The sequence below is a fragment of the Catharus ustulatus genome, chromosome 1 (assembly GCF_009819885.2).
Source record: "Catharus ustulatus isolate bCatUst1 chromosome 1, bCatUst1.pri.v2, whole genome shotgun sequence".
NCBI classification, from domain to species: Eukaryota; Metazoa; Chordata; class Aves; order Passeriformes; family Turdidae; genus Catharus; species Catharus ustulatus.
Genome location: NC_046221.1, coordinates 10272656 through 10291524, shown reverse-complemented (window position 1 = coordinate 10291524; position 18869 = coordinate 10272656). Strand labels below are relative to the sequence as shown.

General features: G+C 40.2%; 1 protein-coding gene across 2 annotated transcripts in view; it reads left to right on the top strand.

The window, feature by feature from the left end:
• Window positions 1–354: 354 nt before the first annotated feature.
• The window catches only part of LARP4B (La ribonucleoprotein 4B), a 55536-nt gene continuing 37021 nt past the window's right edge, over window positions 355–18869 (top strand). For both annotated transcript variants that reach the window (XM_033067013.1, XM_033067006.1), the window contains exons 1-2: window positions 355–420; window positions 18318–18452. In XM_033067013.1, coding sequence (XP_032922904.1) covers window positions 18372–18452 — 81 coding nt within the window. In that variant the 5' untranslated portion in view covers window positions 355–420; window positions 18318–18371. The remainder of the gene's footprint in view (window positions 421–18317; window positions 18453–18869) is intronic.

Below are 18869 nucleotides of genomic sequence, written 5' to 3'. Positions count from 1 at the left end.
TCCACGCGCGGCGGCGCCCGGCCGAGCGGCGCCGGCCAATCCCTTCCGCCGGCGGGGGCGGGACTTCCGCCGGGAGCCGGAAGCGGGTCTCTCATGCGAGCGGGTGGTTGAGTCTCGGCTCGGAGACGTTTCGGGCCCGGAGCCGCCGCCGCCCCCCCGCGCCCCCCCCCGCCCCGCCCGCCCCCGGCGCTGCCGCCGCCCGCGCCCCCTCGGCCCCGCCCCGCGCTCCGCTCTCCTCCTCACGGCATCCGGCGGCGAGGCCCCGGCGGCGGCGGCGGCGCGGCGAGAGGCCCCGGCGCCCGCGGGAACCCGACAGGAGTGAAAGGCCCCGCGCCGGCGGAGCCCACCCCCTCCCCCGTGCCCGCCCGTGTCCCCCGTGCCGAGCCCCGGCCCGAGGGCGGCGGCGGCTGTTGGTGACAGGTGAGTGCGAGGGGCCGCCCGGCCCGCGCCCTCCGGGCGGCGGCGCCCGCCGGGGCCGTTCCGCACCCGCATCTCCCGGTGCGGGGGGATGGCGGGGCCGAAGGGGGAGCGACACCCCCCGCTCCGCCGCCCCCTCGCACCGGGGAGGCGGCCGGAGCCGCCATCTTCCCACCCGAGGCGGTTCCCGGGGGAGAGACGGGAGGGAAGAGGAGGATCCCGGCTCGGGGCCGCGGTGGTGGCGGGGGTAGGGCGGGCGAGCCGCCGAGGCCGCTCCCGCACTGCGGCCTCGCCGCCCCGGGCACAGCGGGTGAGCTTTGCCCCCGCGCTGACGGGGCCTTGCGGGAGAGCCGCGTGTGCCGCGGGGCCAGCGGGAAGGGGCGAGCGCCGGGGGGACCCGCCTGGAGCCTTCCCGTCCGCCCGGCCGGGGCGGATGGCGGCTGGGACCCTCGGGCTCAGCAGGCGGTGCCAGCCCCCGGCCCATCGCTCCGGGCACGGCGCTGGCTTTCCACGCGAGCCGTGTCCTGAGCAGGTGAATTGCCGGGGGTGCGCCCGGGCTGCGCTGCGGGACCTGCGGGAGCACACGGGCACTGCGTTGCCCCTAGGATTTAGTTGTTGTTGGGCCTTCGGTAGCTGCTTCAGCGGAGTTGTTTTCACTCTCGGTTTCAGTTTGTCCAGGTGCTCAAAATTGCTACGTAGCTTTGTCCACAGTTTAAACAGATGTGTACTTGCCAAACAGTGTTTGTTGTATGAGATTCCTGTGTGGCAGATAAGTATAATTATTTTTATTCTGCAGGTAAGCGAATTGAGGCAAAGTGGTTAAGACTTGCCTGTGGCCACAGAGAGAGAGAGCTGGTTTCAAAACCACTGTTTAAACTTGAGTCACTGTTGGGGTAAAACTATGGGAATTCTGGCTTCCGATTCTGCGTCTTGTCTCTGGCCTAGTTTTGTTGGCCTGTGAATCCTTAGTAAAACTGGAGAAGAAATCTTTCTTAAGTACTGCCTCAAGGATTGCTGTTGTAAGGTCTGTCTTGTGGTTGAAGTTTCGTGTCAGACTTATCTGGTTTTTACAGATTGGATAAATTCTCAAAGGTCAAAGCCCGTTGTATTTTTTTTTCCAACTTGCTGGGATTTCACAACTCTTGGGTTTTGATTCTGGTCTGGTAACTTTTTATCAGTTGAACTTTCACTTCTCCCTGCTGATTTGTAAGCATTTCTTCAAGTCAGTTCTCAAGATATGAAGCTAATCAGCATAATCCTTCTAGCTATTACAACAGCATTGATATATATATTTTTTTAAAAATTTTTTTTAAGTGAAAGGGAGGTGAAAACTAGGCTGAGGCCTGATAATGCAAATATAAAAAGCAGTATGTATTTTATGTATAATGTCTACAGAAAACTCTATTCTTCTAGATGTGTATGCTTTTTATATGGAAGCCACAATTACTCCTACATTTAATTGGTCTTACATTTGGGGGAAAAATAATCTTTATTCAAACAGAGGTAAAAGTTTCACTTAAATGAATTAGTTGAAAACATTTGATCTCTTGGATATTCCTTAATAAACAATTGTATGTATTCAGGTCCTTGAGCACACACAGTGCTCTGGGTTAGATTGAGTTGTTTACCTTGTAATTTTTTCCGGGCTTTTTTTTACCCATTTGTACACAAAAACTGTAAGGGAATAAAGGTGTCAGCACAAGTATATGATGCCTTGGTCACTTTTTGTGGCTGGCTTTAGTACCAGTATATGCATCAAAGGTACTAATGACTGATACCTATTTATTATATATATTGCTTAGACATGGGGCTGTATCTTAAATCTGGAACTGGAGGCAGTTATGGGGGATTAGGGATTTTGTTTAAGGATTTTTGTTTCTTTGAGATGTACAGAAACATGTAGACAGTTTCTGATGTTTTATTTTGATTAGAGTGAAGTTAAATCTTTGCTTTATTTACTGAAATGCAAAGTCAATACAGTCAGGTTTGTCTAGTGTACATGTTCTGTACTGCTCTGTTACTGCGTCTCTTATTAAGTCTCATATCTCACAGTGGCTTTGGCTTTAAATCAGTTGAGAGCTTAATTGGCATGGTAATATAAACTCTTTGTTAAATATTTATTACATTACCTCACAAAATGCACATGCTAGACACGGAAAAGGCATGTTTGTGACCATAGTGCATGACAAATATAAAGTGACAGCTTAAAGGTAGCAAAAAAGGAGTTAGAAAAAACAAAGTAATTAGGTGTAAATGTGTTCCATCAGTTTGATTTTTTTAAAACTAGGTGGCTTTTAGGACCTTCAGCGCTATTAATGTTTAATTCCATGGTGTCTATATATATTCATCAGGCATTCACATTCCTGTAAATGAACAGGTAAGACACACAAATAAGCATGTAAAGCACTTGACTTGCCTTTTCTTGTGCCTGTGTTGGAAGGAGCAGGTTTTGCAAAGGCCTTATTGATCTTGAAGAAGAGCACTCTTGCCTTGGAGGTGCTAAGGTAGCTGTGGAGGTAGCTCACAAATGCAGTGTCAGGAGGGCTGCTGCTGGCAGGGAGAGATGAAGCAAGCAAAGAAATGTATTCTGGAATCTGGAGAATATTAAGCTTTGGGAGTGTGATTTGTGTGTGTGTGTATGCACACATGTGAGCAACTTACGTGATGTAAGTTGCAATGAGTGTGGTTTACAAAATTCTGTTCCTCAGCTTTTACTAGTAAAAATGACATTTTTGGACAACAGGCTTGTTTAAGTCTTAGACATAACTATAGAAAATAATCTCAGGCTGCATTTTTTTCCTGCATGTAATCAGTGACACTCAGCTAAAAGGAGTATTGGAAGTGTTGAGCATTTGCATTCCAAATGGGCACACAGGTATGAGTAGGAAGGACAGGATGTTACAAAACAGGACGTTGTAAAGAAGAAAATTAACCCTCTCCCTGCAGTTTTGAAAGAGGCAATGGTGTGTAGAGAGCTGTGTAGAAGATGGGAATAAAAACTACTCTTGTAGTAAAGGCCCTGGTATGCTGTGTGAGCAATGTTATTCTGAAAGCAAGGCCTGCACATGCTGAAATCTGTGCTATGATTTTAGTCCATGTACAAGATCTAGATGGGTGGATTTCACCACAGAAGCCAGTAATTGAATTAGGGAGGGGAAAGTGATGTAAAACATAAAACTGGTACTTTTCCAAAGTTTGTGACCCCTAAAAAAGAGAAGACACATACACACACTCTTCCCCTGAACTTATGTTGTACTTTGTCAAAGGCACCAGTTCTAACTATATTTGCATTTTCAAAGTAACATGTTGGGAAAGCTCTGTTTTCTTTTCCTGTGCATTATCTCCTCTGTACTAAACTCAAGGCAAGATAGTGTATCATAATAATAAAACACAAAAATAGCACTCTTGAGCAACTGCTCTGAATATAAAACTGAGTGATTTTTCACCTGGTCAATAAGTGTTTTGGTACTGTAAATACTGGATAAGTGAAGAAGACCCATTGCTAGTCCAACAATCTGTTTCTTTCTCTTTAAGTATATGACTTTGACTGTCTAATGATAAAAATGTGTCTACAACCAGCAAGTCTGAGGAACTTGGTAGAAACAAGAGACCAGCAGTCAATTTCTGTTCCACCCATTCATCTACTTAAGTTCTATAAAAGAATCACAAGATAAAAACAATTTCTGTTAATTGGTTCCTAGCTGGTGGTACTTAAATTTTGGTGATGTGATGGAGCCAAGATTTATGAAATCATTGGTCTTTCACATCTGTGTGTGTGTAGCTGTTCCATACCTTTAGAAAAGGGAGAGGCCCCCTCATTTGGAAGCAGGTGCCACAGAGCAATACCTGCAGACAACAAAGGTACTTTGGAGTGCTTAAATTAGGTGTGACTATAATGCAGCGTAAATGTGCGATTAGGATAGACAGTGTTCATTCTGTGATGTGTGCTGCTGCAGGTATTTTGTGTCTGGGGATGTGTTTCAGGAACAGCAATTAACTCCAAAATTGGAAGTCTGACAGAGGTTACTAATATGTGGCTAGCTACTTGGCCTAGAACATTGCCGAGAATTGGGGAAGTGCTGTTTTGACACCCTGATGAATCACCAATTTCTTTGAATCTTAATCTTTTCAACGCTCTCGTTTACCATGGAGGGCTGGGCTATGCATATTCTGGATCCTGTCAGTCCAGCTCCTTAATGGGTAGTTGAATGATGTAATACAAAAGGAATCAGTTGTTCATAAGCTGAATGGATTGCCACCTCTGCACTTCCAGCAGCTCTGTTGTTATTCTCATAAGGCTGTTGGCGTGTAAGGAGCTGGTGTCCCAGAGAGCAGATCCTACAGTAAGGGTTTATTCTGGATTGCCTCTTGTTCACAGATGTATGAATTCAGTGTACGTGTATTTAGGGTTGTGGCAGGTGTACACAACTTTGAATTCTGGACTGTTGAACATACATAGAAATATAGATACCTATAGAAATGTATAGGTATCTGTCTACTATTGTAACCTGTGATGAATTGGACACAATTGCTTTATCTGTTAGGGTTTCTTTTTCTAAAATGCCAATACCACTTTCATTATTGAAAACAGCAAACACTGGCAATACAGACTTCAGAAATTACACCTTCAGATGCTATCAGAATTTCACATGCAATATGTTCAGGAATACACAGAGTTTTCAGTGTGAAGAACATACAGTTGTTTTATCTAAAGCTGGGCTTTTTGGAAGTCTAAATACCGTCTCACCTTATTTAACTTTTAGATTTCTTGTGGTTTTTTGCACAAGTATCTAAACAATATTTGCCCTTTGGATGGGTAAATTCCCTCTCAGCCTCACAATAATCCTTCCCCCCTGACTTCTGGAAGCAAGCGACAATAGTGAATACTTGATTGGTACTATTCATAAGGTAGAGTTCTGTCCATCTTGTTAGTGGAATTGCAAACTTGCTTAAAACACTGGAGATTTCTCTTACTCTGTTAAAAGTGTTTATCAGTGTTTCTTGGCAGATCTAATGTTCTGCCGTGTTTTCAAGTAAAGTATTTTATAATTGCAGGATGCCAGTGATCTGACAGAGAAACCTGAGGAAAAAGAACCTAGTTAAATAGTAACTACGTTGAGAAAAAAATAATTTCATAAATCTCATTTGGCAGAAACTTAATGAAAGGTTTGAAAGCTTTGCAGTGATGTCTCTTGGCAGCTTTATGGTTTTGTTTTCGGTCACTGTTGGTATCCATATGCGTATTTTCACAGGTTGTGATGCTGTCACAGGTTGCCCCACAACAGAGTCTGACTCTGACTGTTGTTCAAACAAGGAACTGATGAATCAACAGGACAATGTCCAAAGTAGCTTGCTTTTCCATACCCTGGTGCTGAGGATTTATGCTCAGATGTTTGGATATGTCTTCCATTCTTCTGATTCTTGTTTTAGGATTTAAAAAGTAGAGCAAAAGTAAAGAATGTACTTGGGCATGGTTACTTTAAGTCCTGAGCTACCTGTGTGTGCAGAATTTGCAGTCTTATCTCGGAGTTTCATGCCCATTCAATTTGTTGCTGCCCGACGGATAGGGACAGAAAATGGTCACCATGTTGCTGTTTAAAGCAGCAAGGCAAACAATTTGGTCAGAATATCATTGTCTACATTGGCATGTCTCCCGGATCTTGGGTTTGTGTCCCTGCTTACATTTAAAGCTTCTTGTCCAATTCTTCATAATAAATGTCCAAAATATTATGCTGTAAAGAAGGGAAGGGACCCTTTTTAATGAACATATGTTGCAGCTTAGCTTATAGTCTATTTTTTATGATTGTAATTTTCTTAGTTAACATTGTGTATTCTGACTGCCTGGATTCAAGGAATCAGTGGAATTTTTAGAAGGGTCTGTGCCCAGTTATTTTGACTTGCAAGGAAGGATTATTGTCATTAAATCCAAGCTAAAATATTGGCAGTCCATCCTTTAACTGTGAGTCAAAACCTGAATTACCAGTAGTTTTGATTACAGTGATACTCTAGCAAGGTGGGGTGCCTTAACTGTGAACAAATGTGCACCCAGGAGGTGATAGTCTTTCATACAGTGTTTTAAAACTAAGCAAGAGTTGCTTCTGGTTTCGGTGAAGCTTGTAATGGAGGATAGAAACCTTTATTGAAAGAGGAAGTAATGCTAAATTGACTGGATTATTGGGGTTAAATTCTATTTTTGGTGAAGAGGTTAGTGAAATATCATTGACAAAAAACATTAGCTTCCTTTTCTTTTACAAAAATTGTCACTGTACCTTTTTGCTTATCACTGGCATTGTCAACATCTTATTTGGTTATATATGCCTCTCACTTGGACTTTATGTAGGTATAGATCCTTTTCTCTTAGTTTTCTCAGGCCTGTTGTGAGGGAAAATATGTTCCAGGAGGACTGTAATGATTGTCCCATTGGTTTGCATCAAATATTTTTCAGAATTCTAGTTCTGTGTGCATTTGAATTTGAGATCCTTGGTGTTAGATTTCTGCTTCCCTGAATTAAGAGTTTATTGTATGGTCCCAGAATGTCATGATAAAGAACTTGGCAAATTGGCTTTGAAGCTGCATGTGTGTCTTAAATAATAATTGAGTGCTAGAAATATTAAGGGTCTTGGAAATTCCAAATGCAGCTTTTGACCTCCTCTTGCTTAAGTGCAGCACTGATTGCAGACTTGAAGTGTGGAATCCAAGTAATAGCAATATTCTAAGATAAGGCTATTAAGATCTGTTAAAGAAGGTCAGACTTCACCCTTGGAACTGCACTAAATATTAACCCTATAGCTTCTTGTCTTTCATCATAAAATACTGCATTTACTTCTACCATCTTTGGAATTTTGCTGAGGAAGATGAGGTTCATAAAATCCTGCCCAGCAGAGCTGGGTTAGGTGTTTCCTTTACCTTTGCCAAGTGTCCCACCTAGAGTCACAGGCACGCTGTGAGTGCCTCAGCCCCTCTCTGGTTAGCAGTGTAGTGAAGAATGCGGAAAACTTAGAGCTGGTATTGGTAAATCATGAGGAGGAACATTCAGTAATTGAAACAAGGAAGTTCGTTGTTCCCAGCATTGCCAAACTGACACTCTTCATGCACAGCATTTAACTTGTTCCCTCTAAGCAAGTGCTAAACCTCCTGGGACCTCATCATGTGTTACAGCATTTGAAGATTTAGTGGTTCTTTGAAGAACTGGGTAAAACCAAATAGACCATCAGTTGCTGCCTCTTAGATTTAAAAGCTTGAAGCAACCAGTAAAATAGTGTAGAATTGGCAGTTGGTTTGTTAAACAAACAGAATTTATGAAAGGACAGGTCCACTTATAGTGAGCCTGACATGCTGAGAGGCTGGTGAGTATGTTATCCAGCAAAGTTCAGTGTCTTTCTAGTTTTCACTCCAAGTCAGGAGTCCATTTGTCTTAGACTGAAACTGTCTCTCATAGTGAAAGTGCAACAGTCTCTGTTAACTTCACTTCTCTGTGTGAGCTCTTAGCATGCTTTAATTGTTGCTTCCTTCAGCAGAGGAATAGGAAAATTAATCTCATACTTCCTTTCAATAACTACTTTAAAGAAAAGCAAAAACAAAACAAAAAAACCCCCTTACCTCATTGGTTATGTGAGGGCAGGCCAGTTATGTGGGGAAGGAAGGGAAACAAAGAAAATACATTCTTATGCAAGATACTATCTTTGCATAATAATTCCTCATATGTGCATGAATTCAGAGAAGGTATGGTGGGATGAGACAGACTTGGTGTCCAGAGTGCCAAAGTAAACTTACCTGCTGGAAATAAGATGTCTGTCAAAATAAAGAATAGTTTGAATGAAATAGAACATAGATCTCTTTTCTGATAGTCATGTTAATCTCTTCATGAACTGTCTTGGTTGGCTGTGGGAAAGAACAATACAGGCCTAATTTAAGAGTTCAAGAGTTTAAGCTACCATGTAGTGTTCTGTATTGACTATTTAAAAATAGTACAGGAACGAGCAGTATTTTGTGAAATCCAGTCATTAATGCTACCAGGTATTTGCTCCTGCCCTGTCTACTCCAGGGCAAGCTTGAATTTTCTCACCAATTCAATTTATTGTTTCTAATCAATTGCTCTTCTGCTTTCTGTGTGTACAGAAGTGTTGTGCGGTTTTTGACTCATGTCACATTAGTGCAAGCAAGCAACATGGATGATGGTAGTTGATTTAGGTGAGGTTTTGTATTTGATGGTGCTAAAATTTACAAACATATTTTTGTGATATTTTACATAATTTTTTCCCCATCATTTAACATTTGCATGAAATGATAATTAATTTCTGGATCAGTATGCAGTATTTGATATTAAATATTGTTATTACATTAAAAGCCTGGAACAGTCTCCTAGCTAATTTGTTGGCATAAAGATCTCTGAAGTTACTGAGAAGCTTTAACTTTCAGAGAAAATGAAATTCACTTATCATCCCAAAGCATCTAGAATTAATACTTGTGCAGAAAGTAAATAATTTTAGCAGTTAAATTTATGCATATTAGTAAAAATGCCAGGACTTTTCTTTGTATTGCGTCAGCTCTGACTTGTGTTTGCTGATCAGTATCCTGCTGCACTGGACACTGCAAGCATGGCTGTTTCCATGTAGCTTAGGCAAGTGTAACAGGTAAAAGCAGGAGATGGGAGTGTTACAAGAAATTACAGTGAGCAGTGGGTTAGTATAGTATGTGATGCTTATGCTCTGATGAGAACATGGTCAGTTATTAAAAGATATTAAAGAAAAAATCTTGCAGAAGGAGGGAACTTCCATCACATCCTGCAGTTTCTCTTAACCCATGTTAGCCATAAATAAAAGGGGATTTATATACTTAGTCATTATTTAGGTTGACTGGTTTTAGAAGATTATGTGAAAAATTAGTCTGCTGTGGTTAGGCTCATTTAACAAATGCATTCCAAATGTAGTTTGGGAGCAGAGGCAGATATGAAGTGCTGTGCAGAGTGTGGGGTCCAACTCCAAGCCTGTCATTCTGTAGGTACTTTAAAACATTGTTTGCCCTGTATTTAGGTTCATCAGTTTTCTGATTATTTCAGTGCAGAAGAGCAGTGGCTTGCACTGACCTGACCTTTCACTCTTAAATTCAATACAGGCAATCTGCTGGGCTTTCTGTTGTGAAGGTCCTGCAGGTATGTTACTGTAGCCTTTACTTTCCTTTTTTATTTTGGGCTTGGTTTTTTGGGGTTATTTTTGGTTTTTGTGTTTTGTTTTTGGTTTTTTTTTTAGCTGCTGTTAGGAACTATCTGTGATGCTTTGTAACAGCAGCAGCAGCAGAGTGATGTGGACCTGAGCTGTTCAGTTCCACTCAGAACTGAAGGACCTTGGTTTGCAGTGCTCTGCCCCTGTGGTTTCCTAGAGCAGGACAGAAGGATTAATGGCACCAGGCATTCAGCTTGAGTCCTCTCTCCTCCTCTGCTCTTCTGGTGGTCACAGAAGTAAAGTGCATGTGAGGCAACCACTGCGTGGTTCTCTGTTTAACTGGAGAAGAGGGTGTTCGAATTTATTCAAATTCTGTTCTTGCTGATGTTTTCTGTCCTGGAGAATAAAATGTCATATCAGAGCTGGGAGGTAGGAAGTCAAATGCTCACAAATATAAGGGATGGCAAGTGATGGAGCATTTTAGTAGAAAATCATTATACTTTGAGGTACTTACCTAATCTATTTGAGTAACAAATTCCCGATCACTTTCCTAAGAAAGTTAAAAGACGTTTTTCATTCAATATGAGATGCTTTCTGCTTTTTGTAGGCTTTGGTAATGAATGTAGAGTATATGATTCTACATTCGGCTTATCAAGAGAGAATATGGTTGTGGAGAACTATGTCCATAATTAACTTATATTAAGTTAACATTCCACTTTTCAGAATTGTCATGATTTGGCTCAGAGCTTAACAATTTAACTCTGCCATTTGAGGAGTTTCTTAGAAAATGCACAAATCAGAGTCAAGAGATGAATTTTAATTAAGTGTGATACTTTTGAAATCATCATCTGATCAGTATCTTATCTAACATGATAGTTATAATAGAAATTAAATTTATATCTTTATGAATAACCTGCAGGGTGTGTGCTGTTAGTCCACTTACAGTGAGGAAAACAAGCTTGTGGCTTTGTGATGGATGTGCAACATGAAGCAACTCCTGTTAATTAATGAGTTGGGTTTCTTAATGTAATGTGCTTCAGCCTCCAGTCAGGAGAGTGCTGCTTCAGACTTGAAAACTGAGAATAAGCCATAAGCAAACTGAAAACTGCTCATGACACAATCACTCTTGTCTTCAAGGCACATGACGCTCTTATCAGGCATAAAAATTTCCTCCCAGTGGCTTATTCCTGTTTGGTAGGCACTCCTAGTGTTCTTAAATTGTAAGATTTTTGTTAGATTATATACCATTAAGCATCTGGTTTATTGCGTTACTAAGGAGAATGTGATCCACAGGCTTCTTGGTCCATCTCTGGAGTGATGTTTGAGTGCACATCAGATAATAACTACACATGATGCTTCTTGGTGTGCAGGAGAGCTGCAGAAATTCTATGAGACACCATAGAGTGTAGTGAAATAATTTCATTTTTGTTAAGCACATATATTTGAAATACAGTGCATAAAAGGCTAGATACAAAAATTATAATAATAATTCTCTTTTGAAGGAGGTCATCCTCTTATCTTCTGTGCACTGTTGACATCATCTTCTTGTTTGAGATGGTGAGTAATACTGGAACTTTACCCTCTTCCCATCTTTCTTGCTCTTCACCAAAAGAGTTTTTTGTACACCTCTGTACAGAGTGCTTATCATTTACCAGTATCAGGTTTCTTTGGTACTTTATCACCTTTGTTTAGTAACTTGCTGCTTGGCATCTTTTGGACAGCTAATTACTGTAATGATCTGGATTTCCAGACTTGCAGAGTAATCAGTTCTAGTGTGCTCTTCATTGCATAGGTTTCTGTGTGAGGGAGAATGCTCGGTAAGTGATGAGAGTTGTGAATTGCTTGGGAAGCCTCACACAGAAATGTTTCATAAATCTTTAAATAAAGAAATGCAGTGTTCCTTTTAAATAGCAAGATTTACTATTTCAGCTTTTCTTAAAGGGATAATTTTAAGGGATAATTAATAGAATTGCAGAACAATTTTGGAGACTGTCAACCTTATAAACAACAGAAGGGATTTTAAAATAAACTTGTGAAGTCGATGCAGCAGCAGCTCTAAATGATTTGTGCTTGTTTTCTGTTGAAGGATGTTAAAAAAGTACAGCATTAAGTTTTAGGTTCTTCTGCTTGCTAGCACCTGATTTCCTTGTGCATTTTGAAGTGCCTTGAGTATGCCAAGTGTTCTGTTGCAGATTTGCCCCCAGTGCTTATGACCATGTTCCTCTTCAGGAACCCAGAAGTTGCATTATTCTGGAGAGTGCTGGGGCATAAGTAATTTTCGTGGCAGGAAAGAAAACTGAAACAAATCCTATGGTACTTTTCTTGGGTTTTTTGTAATCTAACTTTCCAACCACGTACACTGGATGCTTGTACGTTTTGAAAACTTCTTCTGACAGACTTGCATAAATCGCTGGGTCTAAAACCTAAGCTCCAGAGGTGAATTTCCAACTTTTTCCCAACTGTTCAGCTGATCAGCAGTTAAACAGATTGAGAATCTTGTCATGATTTTAAATAGTAGTGCCTTCAAGACTTCTGTAGACGCATGCTGTGACTAAATATTTATGTTGTGTCAGCTTTTTAATTGGTGTTGTGTAATAGAGATTTTACAACTGATGTAGGCACAGTGATGATTGCGGAGATCGCCACAAACAGATATGCTTTTAGTGTTATTAAATTTCTCATTTGCAGCTATTTTATCTGCTGTGGTAGTGGAACAACTTCACACTATATTTTATTTTAAACGATGCCATTTAAAAAAAGCTAGATTGCTTGTCACATCTGCTCTGTAAAGGAACTGATTTCCTACTTTGAAGGCAAAGATGGAAACCCCTGAGTTCTGTCACAAGTTTTCTCTGTGAGCATGATACAGCTTGGATTATGTTACTCATCTACAGGATGGTAACGTGTGCCCTATGCAGCAGGATGATAGGTCAACTCTAACAACTGAAATCTTTTTTTGAAAGTATTCTCAAACAACACCTGATGAAAATTGAAAGTTTGTATCAGTGCTTATGACACCAAGAGGTAAACTTCCAGCCTTTCAGGATTAGGGTTTTTCCATTTTTTCTTGATGATGCTGTATAAGCTTAACCATATATCCTGTGTCTGAGCTGGCACCTTTACTGGGACTGAGAACAGGATTAACTCTTGACATATTACATATGCTTTGGCTATTCACAACGCTGCTGAAACTAATAAAGAAAAGTTAAACTTTGTTTAAAGAGGAGCTAATGTATTAAAATTGTAGCATCTTTTTGGAAAAGGCATCTCTTGTTTCTCATATAAATGTCTACATGATGTCTTCAGCAGGTACTAAAACTTTTCAGAGCTGAGGTCAGTGGTAGCTCTGATTACCTCTTCTGTGGTGTCATGGTCCTCATGGGTACACAAGTGTCTGATAGATGGTGAGAAAGTATGTTCTGTCTCAGAGCAGAAAGAGGATTTCTGGCTTGCAGCTGGAAGTTTGTTATGAGGCTCAAGTTAAGCAGTGCACCTCTGTTTGGAAAACATTTTAAGCTTTCTCATGTTACTGAAGTGTATTTCTGTATTAGCCTTGTGAAAACTTTATCTTAATCTGTGTTTAAAGTTTCTAAAATGTTTGCTAGGAAGAATTTTGCACAAAGCCAAACTCAAATCTATTTTTGTTTGTACTTGCTGGAAGAGCAGTGAAAAGTTCTTTTATTCTAGTGAGCTTTTTTTTTGTTTTATGGTGTTTGCAGGGTGAAAGTTAGTTGTCAGCACTTGCATTTGTAAATCTCTTTTTAAGGGCTGATTACTCTGGGCTGAAAGTTGGCAGGCAAGATCTCAGCCCTAGAGCATTGTTTGGGGTTTTGCATGTTTTTAAATAACAGATCTGTGTGACTGATTTGATTGAGAGAATGGGTGCTGCTACTCAGACTGTAGTAACTCTAGACAGTGAAACAGACTGCAGAAAAGCACACTTTGAATATGAATTAGAAAAATTAGAGATGTCTGCTATTAAAAGCAGGAGGATTCGGGACTACACTCGAGGGAGGTCTTTGGGGAGGTTAACAAGAGCAGTAGGGGTTTTGCTTGCTCTGGAACTGTGAAGGACATAGATGTCTTTTCCAAACCGTTGGCAGGGTGGTGGTGCATGTGGATGCAGCATGTTTATAAATACCCTCAGATAGTTGCAGATTAATCTGTCCATTCTAAGATACCTAAACTGACACTAAAATGCAGTGTAAAGGTCAGTCTGATGCGGGCATCACGCTAACATGTGTGTGGCTTTTGGATGAGGGCAGTCCCGACTCTGCTTGGCTTGGCACCCAGGCAAAGAGTGATCATGTGGTTGTGTGCACTTATCTGTATAGTCATCCTGTGGGCTGTTGCTGGTTTGTATCTGGTATCTTCTGAAATGGTGGGATTCTTATAACCAGATGTTTTTGAAAATACTTGACCGTAAACAACCATGCTGTCAACTTTCAAAAAACTGAAACACTAAAACCACCAAAAAAAACCCTCTCAAAACCCTCAAACAACAGCAACAACAAAAAATCCCTTAAAAACCAACTCATTCCCCTGAAACAAACCCCATATCTTTCTATTTGTGAAGGCAGTTGTGGATGTTGCAGAGTGAAACCAGTAGACTGAAATACTGTATTGCTTGACCAGATGGTCTCAGTCCCTCCTGAAAATATTCTTGTAGCTGCTCAGGTTAACCACTCACCAGGTGTTCACAGGGACAGATCTGTACAAGTGAAGGGTGACTGCCCCCATCACCCTCAAACTAATGAGAAAATGAGTAACAAGGCACTCTTGTCCTTGTTGCTGCAGTTACTAGTTTGCAGATGGAGCAGTGTATTACAGTTTTGGGGAAAGCAAGCATGACTGAATATTGTGCCATTTCTAACGAAATCTGTTTTTCCTTTATTTTAAACTTCTCTGTCTTGCCTATTTACAAACCAAGTTTGGACTACTTTTGATAAGTCTCAATAAAATCTAGGCAGTTTCTCTTGGGATAGATAGTTGTTGAAATAAGTATTTGAATGTCTGTAGTAGAGTGAAGAACAGTTACTCTCAAGTTGCAGAACTTAACTTGTTAATCTATGATGACCAAATGGCAAGCCAAAAGGATACAATGATTTACTAAATGCCTTTGCAGAATTGAAATTAATAGATGCTTCTAAATCAGTGAAACGTTGGCACAGGTTGCCCAGAGAGGTGGTGGATGCACCATTCCTGGAAACTTTCAAGGTCAGGTTGGACTGGACTCTGAGCAATCTGATCAAGTTGAGCATGTCCCTGCTACTTGCAGAGGAGTTGGACTAAATGACCTTCAAAAGGCCCTTTTCAGCTAAAAAACTGCTCTGTGATTCTGTGATGAAAAAATTGTCATTTGATTGTGATAACTCAGTGTTTTGCTGTAGGTAGCGCTATCTCTATCCCAAACAGGTTTGCCAACTTGCATTTTTCTCTTCAATGTCTCCTGCTTATTGCTGCAACATTTATTTATGCAAAGATACATTGAACTGCTGACTAGTAAACCATATCTTTTAAAGTCATGGAGAAGTTAACTCTTCAGTTGGATGATAATTTTTATTGCTGCATTAAAATGCTCCATTTAACTTGTCACTAATTCAGCTGATAAACTCTTTCAAACAGTGAATCCATACCTGTGGTTTCTAGAATTACCAGCTATTGATTGTGGTTTGTATAAATAAGCTTTTATATGAGAATATATATCAATACTAATGAAAAACATGCTAAAACATATCCTATGGAGAGCTTTTAACATTCCATGATTTTTATTGGTTTTCTTTTTCTGAAGTATCACTGCATTTTCTACAGCCCTACTATTCTCTGACATGATAGTTGTGGGAGTCTGCAGTCATGTAGATTTTGTTCTCTAGGAGTCCAATAAGTGGCAGCTCTAGAGTAGAAAAGGTGGCATTAACTTTCCAGAACAGCCCTGATGTGAAGTCATTTTGAAGTATCTCACAACCAGTGGGATTTAGCAGCTGAGCACTTGACGTCCTGCAGACTTGTAGCAGTGGGATGTATTAAGTGAGGAAAATTGCAACAGAAGCTCCCTCCTTCTGTGTTTGGGATCTTTTATGACTTGCCCATTTTCATCATTGCTTTCAACCCCATGATTTTAACAGGTTTTACCCCCTTCAAACAAATTACTTTATCGCTGTTGTTTGGAGTTCCATTTTGATCCTTAGTGATCAAAATTCAACTTAAATATATTTGTAATGTATTTATATAAAAATATATATTTATATATCTTATTTATATATTTATAGATATGTTTGACATTAATTGCTAACAAGAAATCGTTTACAAGGTGAGTGTTATTAGTATGGTGTGTATCACAACAAATTCAGGTATCTAATGAGGATATGATTATTAGTCTGAGCAGTGCAAACAAAGTTACCTAGAGCTTCGATCTAGACTTGGCCTGTGATAAACATCTTGCATAATCTCATCTAAGGGACTTCTGAAAAGCAGTAGAATGGTATGCTGTTCTAATTGCTGGTGGCTTGCCCAAGGAATTTGAAGCTGCAATGTGCACATTGCTGGTGTGTGTTGTCAGGTTGGCTGAAAACTTGTCTATCCTCAGCTAGAATTAATGATTTAGCTGGGTGTTTTGTGCTTGATGACCAGTCAGCTAACACTTTAAAGGATATATATAGTGGAACTTAACTTTTTGTTTAACAGATTCACAGGGTCATAGCTTTTTCCCTTCCTTTATCCATAGACTTAGAAAGTTCTGGTGCTAACACTGTGTACCAGATGATAGAAGAGATTGCAGCATGACTCTGGACAGGCTGAAGGGAATGGGAGTATGTGAGATAAGTAGGTAACAGAAGGATGCAAAGAGGTGCCATAACATTGGTTTGGGGATCAAAGTACTGAGTAGATAGCACCACTGCTGACTGCAAAATATTTTGTCTGTCTGCAAAGTAGTCTTTAGCTTGTGAATTTGAACTAAATTGTACGCCCAAGGTTAGTATGAGCAGCAGTGGAGTTACATACAGCAAACATGAAATGAGTAAGGAGTCTTGGACTCTTCTTAGGAAAAAAAAAAGAATCCAACATTTTGAAAGGCTAAACACAGTTTCTTTAAAAAACATGAACAGAAGTGTTCTCCAAAAAGCTTAGACACTTTACACAGTGTTAATGTGCCCACATCTTTCTGTGCATGGCTTTGAGCAACACAGAGTTTGTCTGTTTCATACTGTTTTGGAAAAATTGCTTTCGTCCTGAGGATGATTTTTGGTGGTTTTATGAAATATAAACATCCTGAATGAATTCCAGACTTTGTTACATAACCTGTGAGTATATTTGTGTGTAACATTGTGTGAGGGGTAGTGTAATTTTTTTAGTTGATTGTATTTTTTTGTCTGTGCCATTTCTTCCTTAAGTAGTTTCTATTCCAAGCTGAGAGGCAGAATGTTAGGAAAAGAAATTTCTGAGAATATGACAGGGACGCAGTACATGTGTTTCTTTAAAAAACATAGTTTTCATGCTGGCTTTACATCAATAGCACGAGGTGATAAACAACTGTCCATGAAAAGCTGAAATGTTCATCTTCTTGGGGATGTCAGTATGTTTGTTTCCTCAGTTGTATGTACGAAATATCTTTGACGTATTCCTGCAATACAGGTGCTTGAATCAGTTCATAGCTGCATGTAATAATTTTATTTTCAAATTATTTGAAAATTTTGTGGTATGGTCAGTCAGTTGTATTTGGCATTTACTTTTGTCCACTTGAAAATACAGTGTAAAGGAGATTCCATGGAAGACCATAATGCCCCAGACTGAAACAGAGTCGTCTTAACTTTAGTCTTGGAGTCAAGATAGCCTAAAAGGAGCTTGTGTTCCTAAAGAATGGGCCAGTACCATTAACTTCCATGTGCTGCGAATCTTTACATTTTCATTTAAAGGAGATTCCATGTTTGGTGTCAGCAACTTGAAGGCAATAAATCTCTCTCATGCATTGTTACAGATGCAATAGAGAATTTCCATATGAATAAAAAACCAAAGAAAGCATTTTACATATTTTTAAAATAAAATAAAAATATTAAAAATTAAAAAAAAAATAAAATGCCTGATTTTCATACCTCAGTATTTATTTTGAGACTTCATGCTTTGAATTAGCTTTCATTGTTTTTTAAAGACTTTTAAAAATAATGGTATTAAATAATAGCATCAAATTTCAAAGCAATGTCACTGTCAGACTTTCAACTCTACAGAGTTTTTTACTTGTTTAATCAAATAAAGTAAGATTTTGGGATGATAGAGCAGAAGAACTGGTTGAGCATTACTAGCCTAGCAGAACTGTTGTAACATGCTTCCTAAATTTTGCAGAGATAAAGTGACCATCAAAGTAATTCTAGAAGAAGGGTTAGTTTGTGACTAAATACTTCTTAGTGAGAGGAGTCTGCCAGGTGGTATGAAGAAGTCATGGTTTGAAATGCAGTCTGAATAATGAAGGTGAGAATCAAGAGAAACTTTCCCAATGGAATTTCCCTGCCCAGTGCTGTGGCAAGTGTTCATCTGTAATCCCAAGGCAGCCAGTGACTGGGAGCTGAGTGTATCTGCAAGGTGGCTTTATCCTCATTTAGGTTTTCTCTGGATGCATAATCCTGTATTGTGTGGAAGTTCTTTGGACCTTCGCTCTGAATCAGGGTGGGCGTGTCTGGAGTAGCTGTGGATTCTCGGGAATTTCAACAACAACTTACAGAATCTTTTGTCTTCTTATTTCTGCAGCTTACAAAGGTGACCAGTAAAGTTCTCTCTGTGCAGCCAAAAAGCAGACAGCTCATGACTTCTGATCAGGACACTAAAGTTGTGGCTGAACCGCAGGTGCAGCAAGTACAAGAAGTTAAGGACGGTTCTCATCTAGTGAGTATTATAATTGCATGTTCCCCTGGTGCAAGTGTTGTATGAAACATTGTGTTTTCACTGTGTCTTCATCAAAATTGTAGGTCAGAACATTTTAGAAGACAGTTGACTGAGACAGCATTGCGACACTGAACAGCCAGAACAGAGCTGTTGGTTAATTCTCCAGACTACTAGGAACTTCAGCTTAACTGTGCTTCAGCTCTGTGGGGGGATTTACATAAACTGCAAGATAGCAGCTTGCACTTCAAGAGACAGGGCTTTTTAGGCTATACAGGAACTGTATCACCAGTCCTGAATTAGGTTCTTGTGCACACCTTACCATGTGAGGAAAATGCAGGGAATGCACTTTGTATCTATGTGTAATTGAAAAAAGCACAAACCCATCTAAGCAGGAATTGGCTATCTGTAACAGGAATT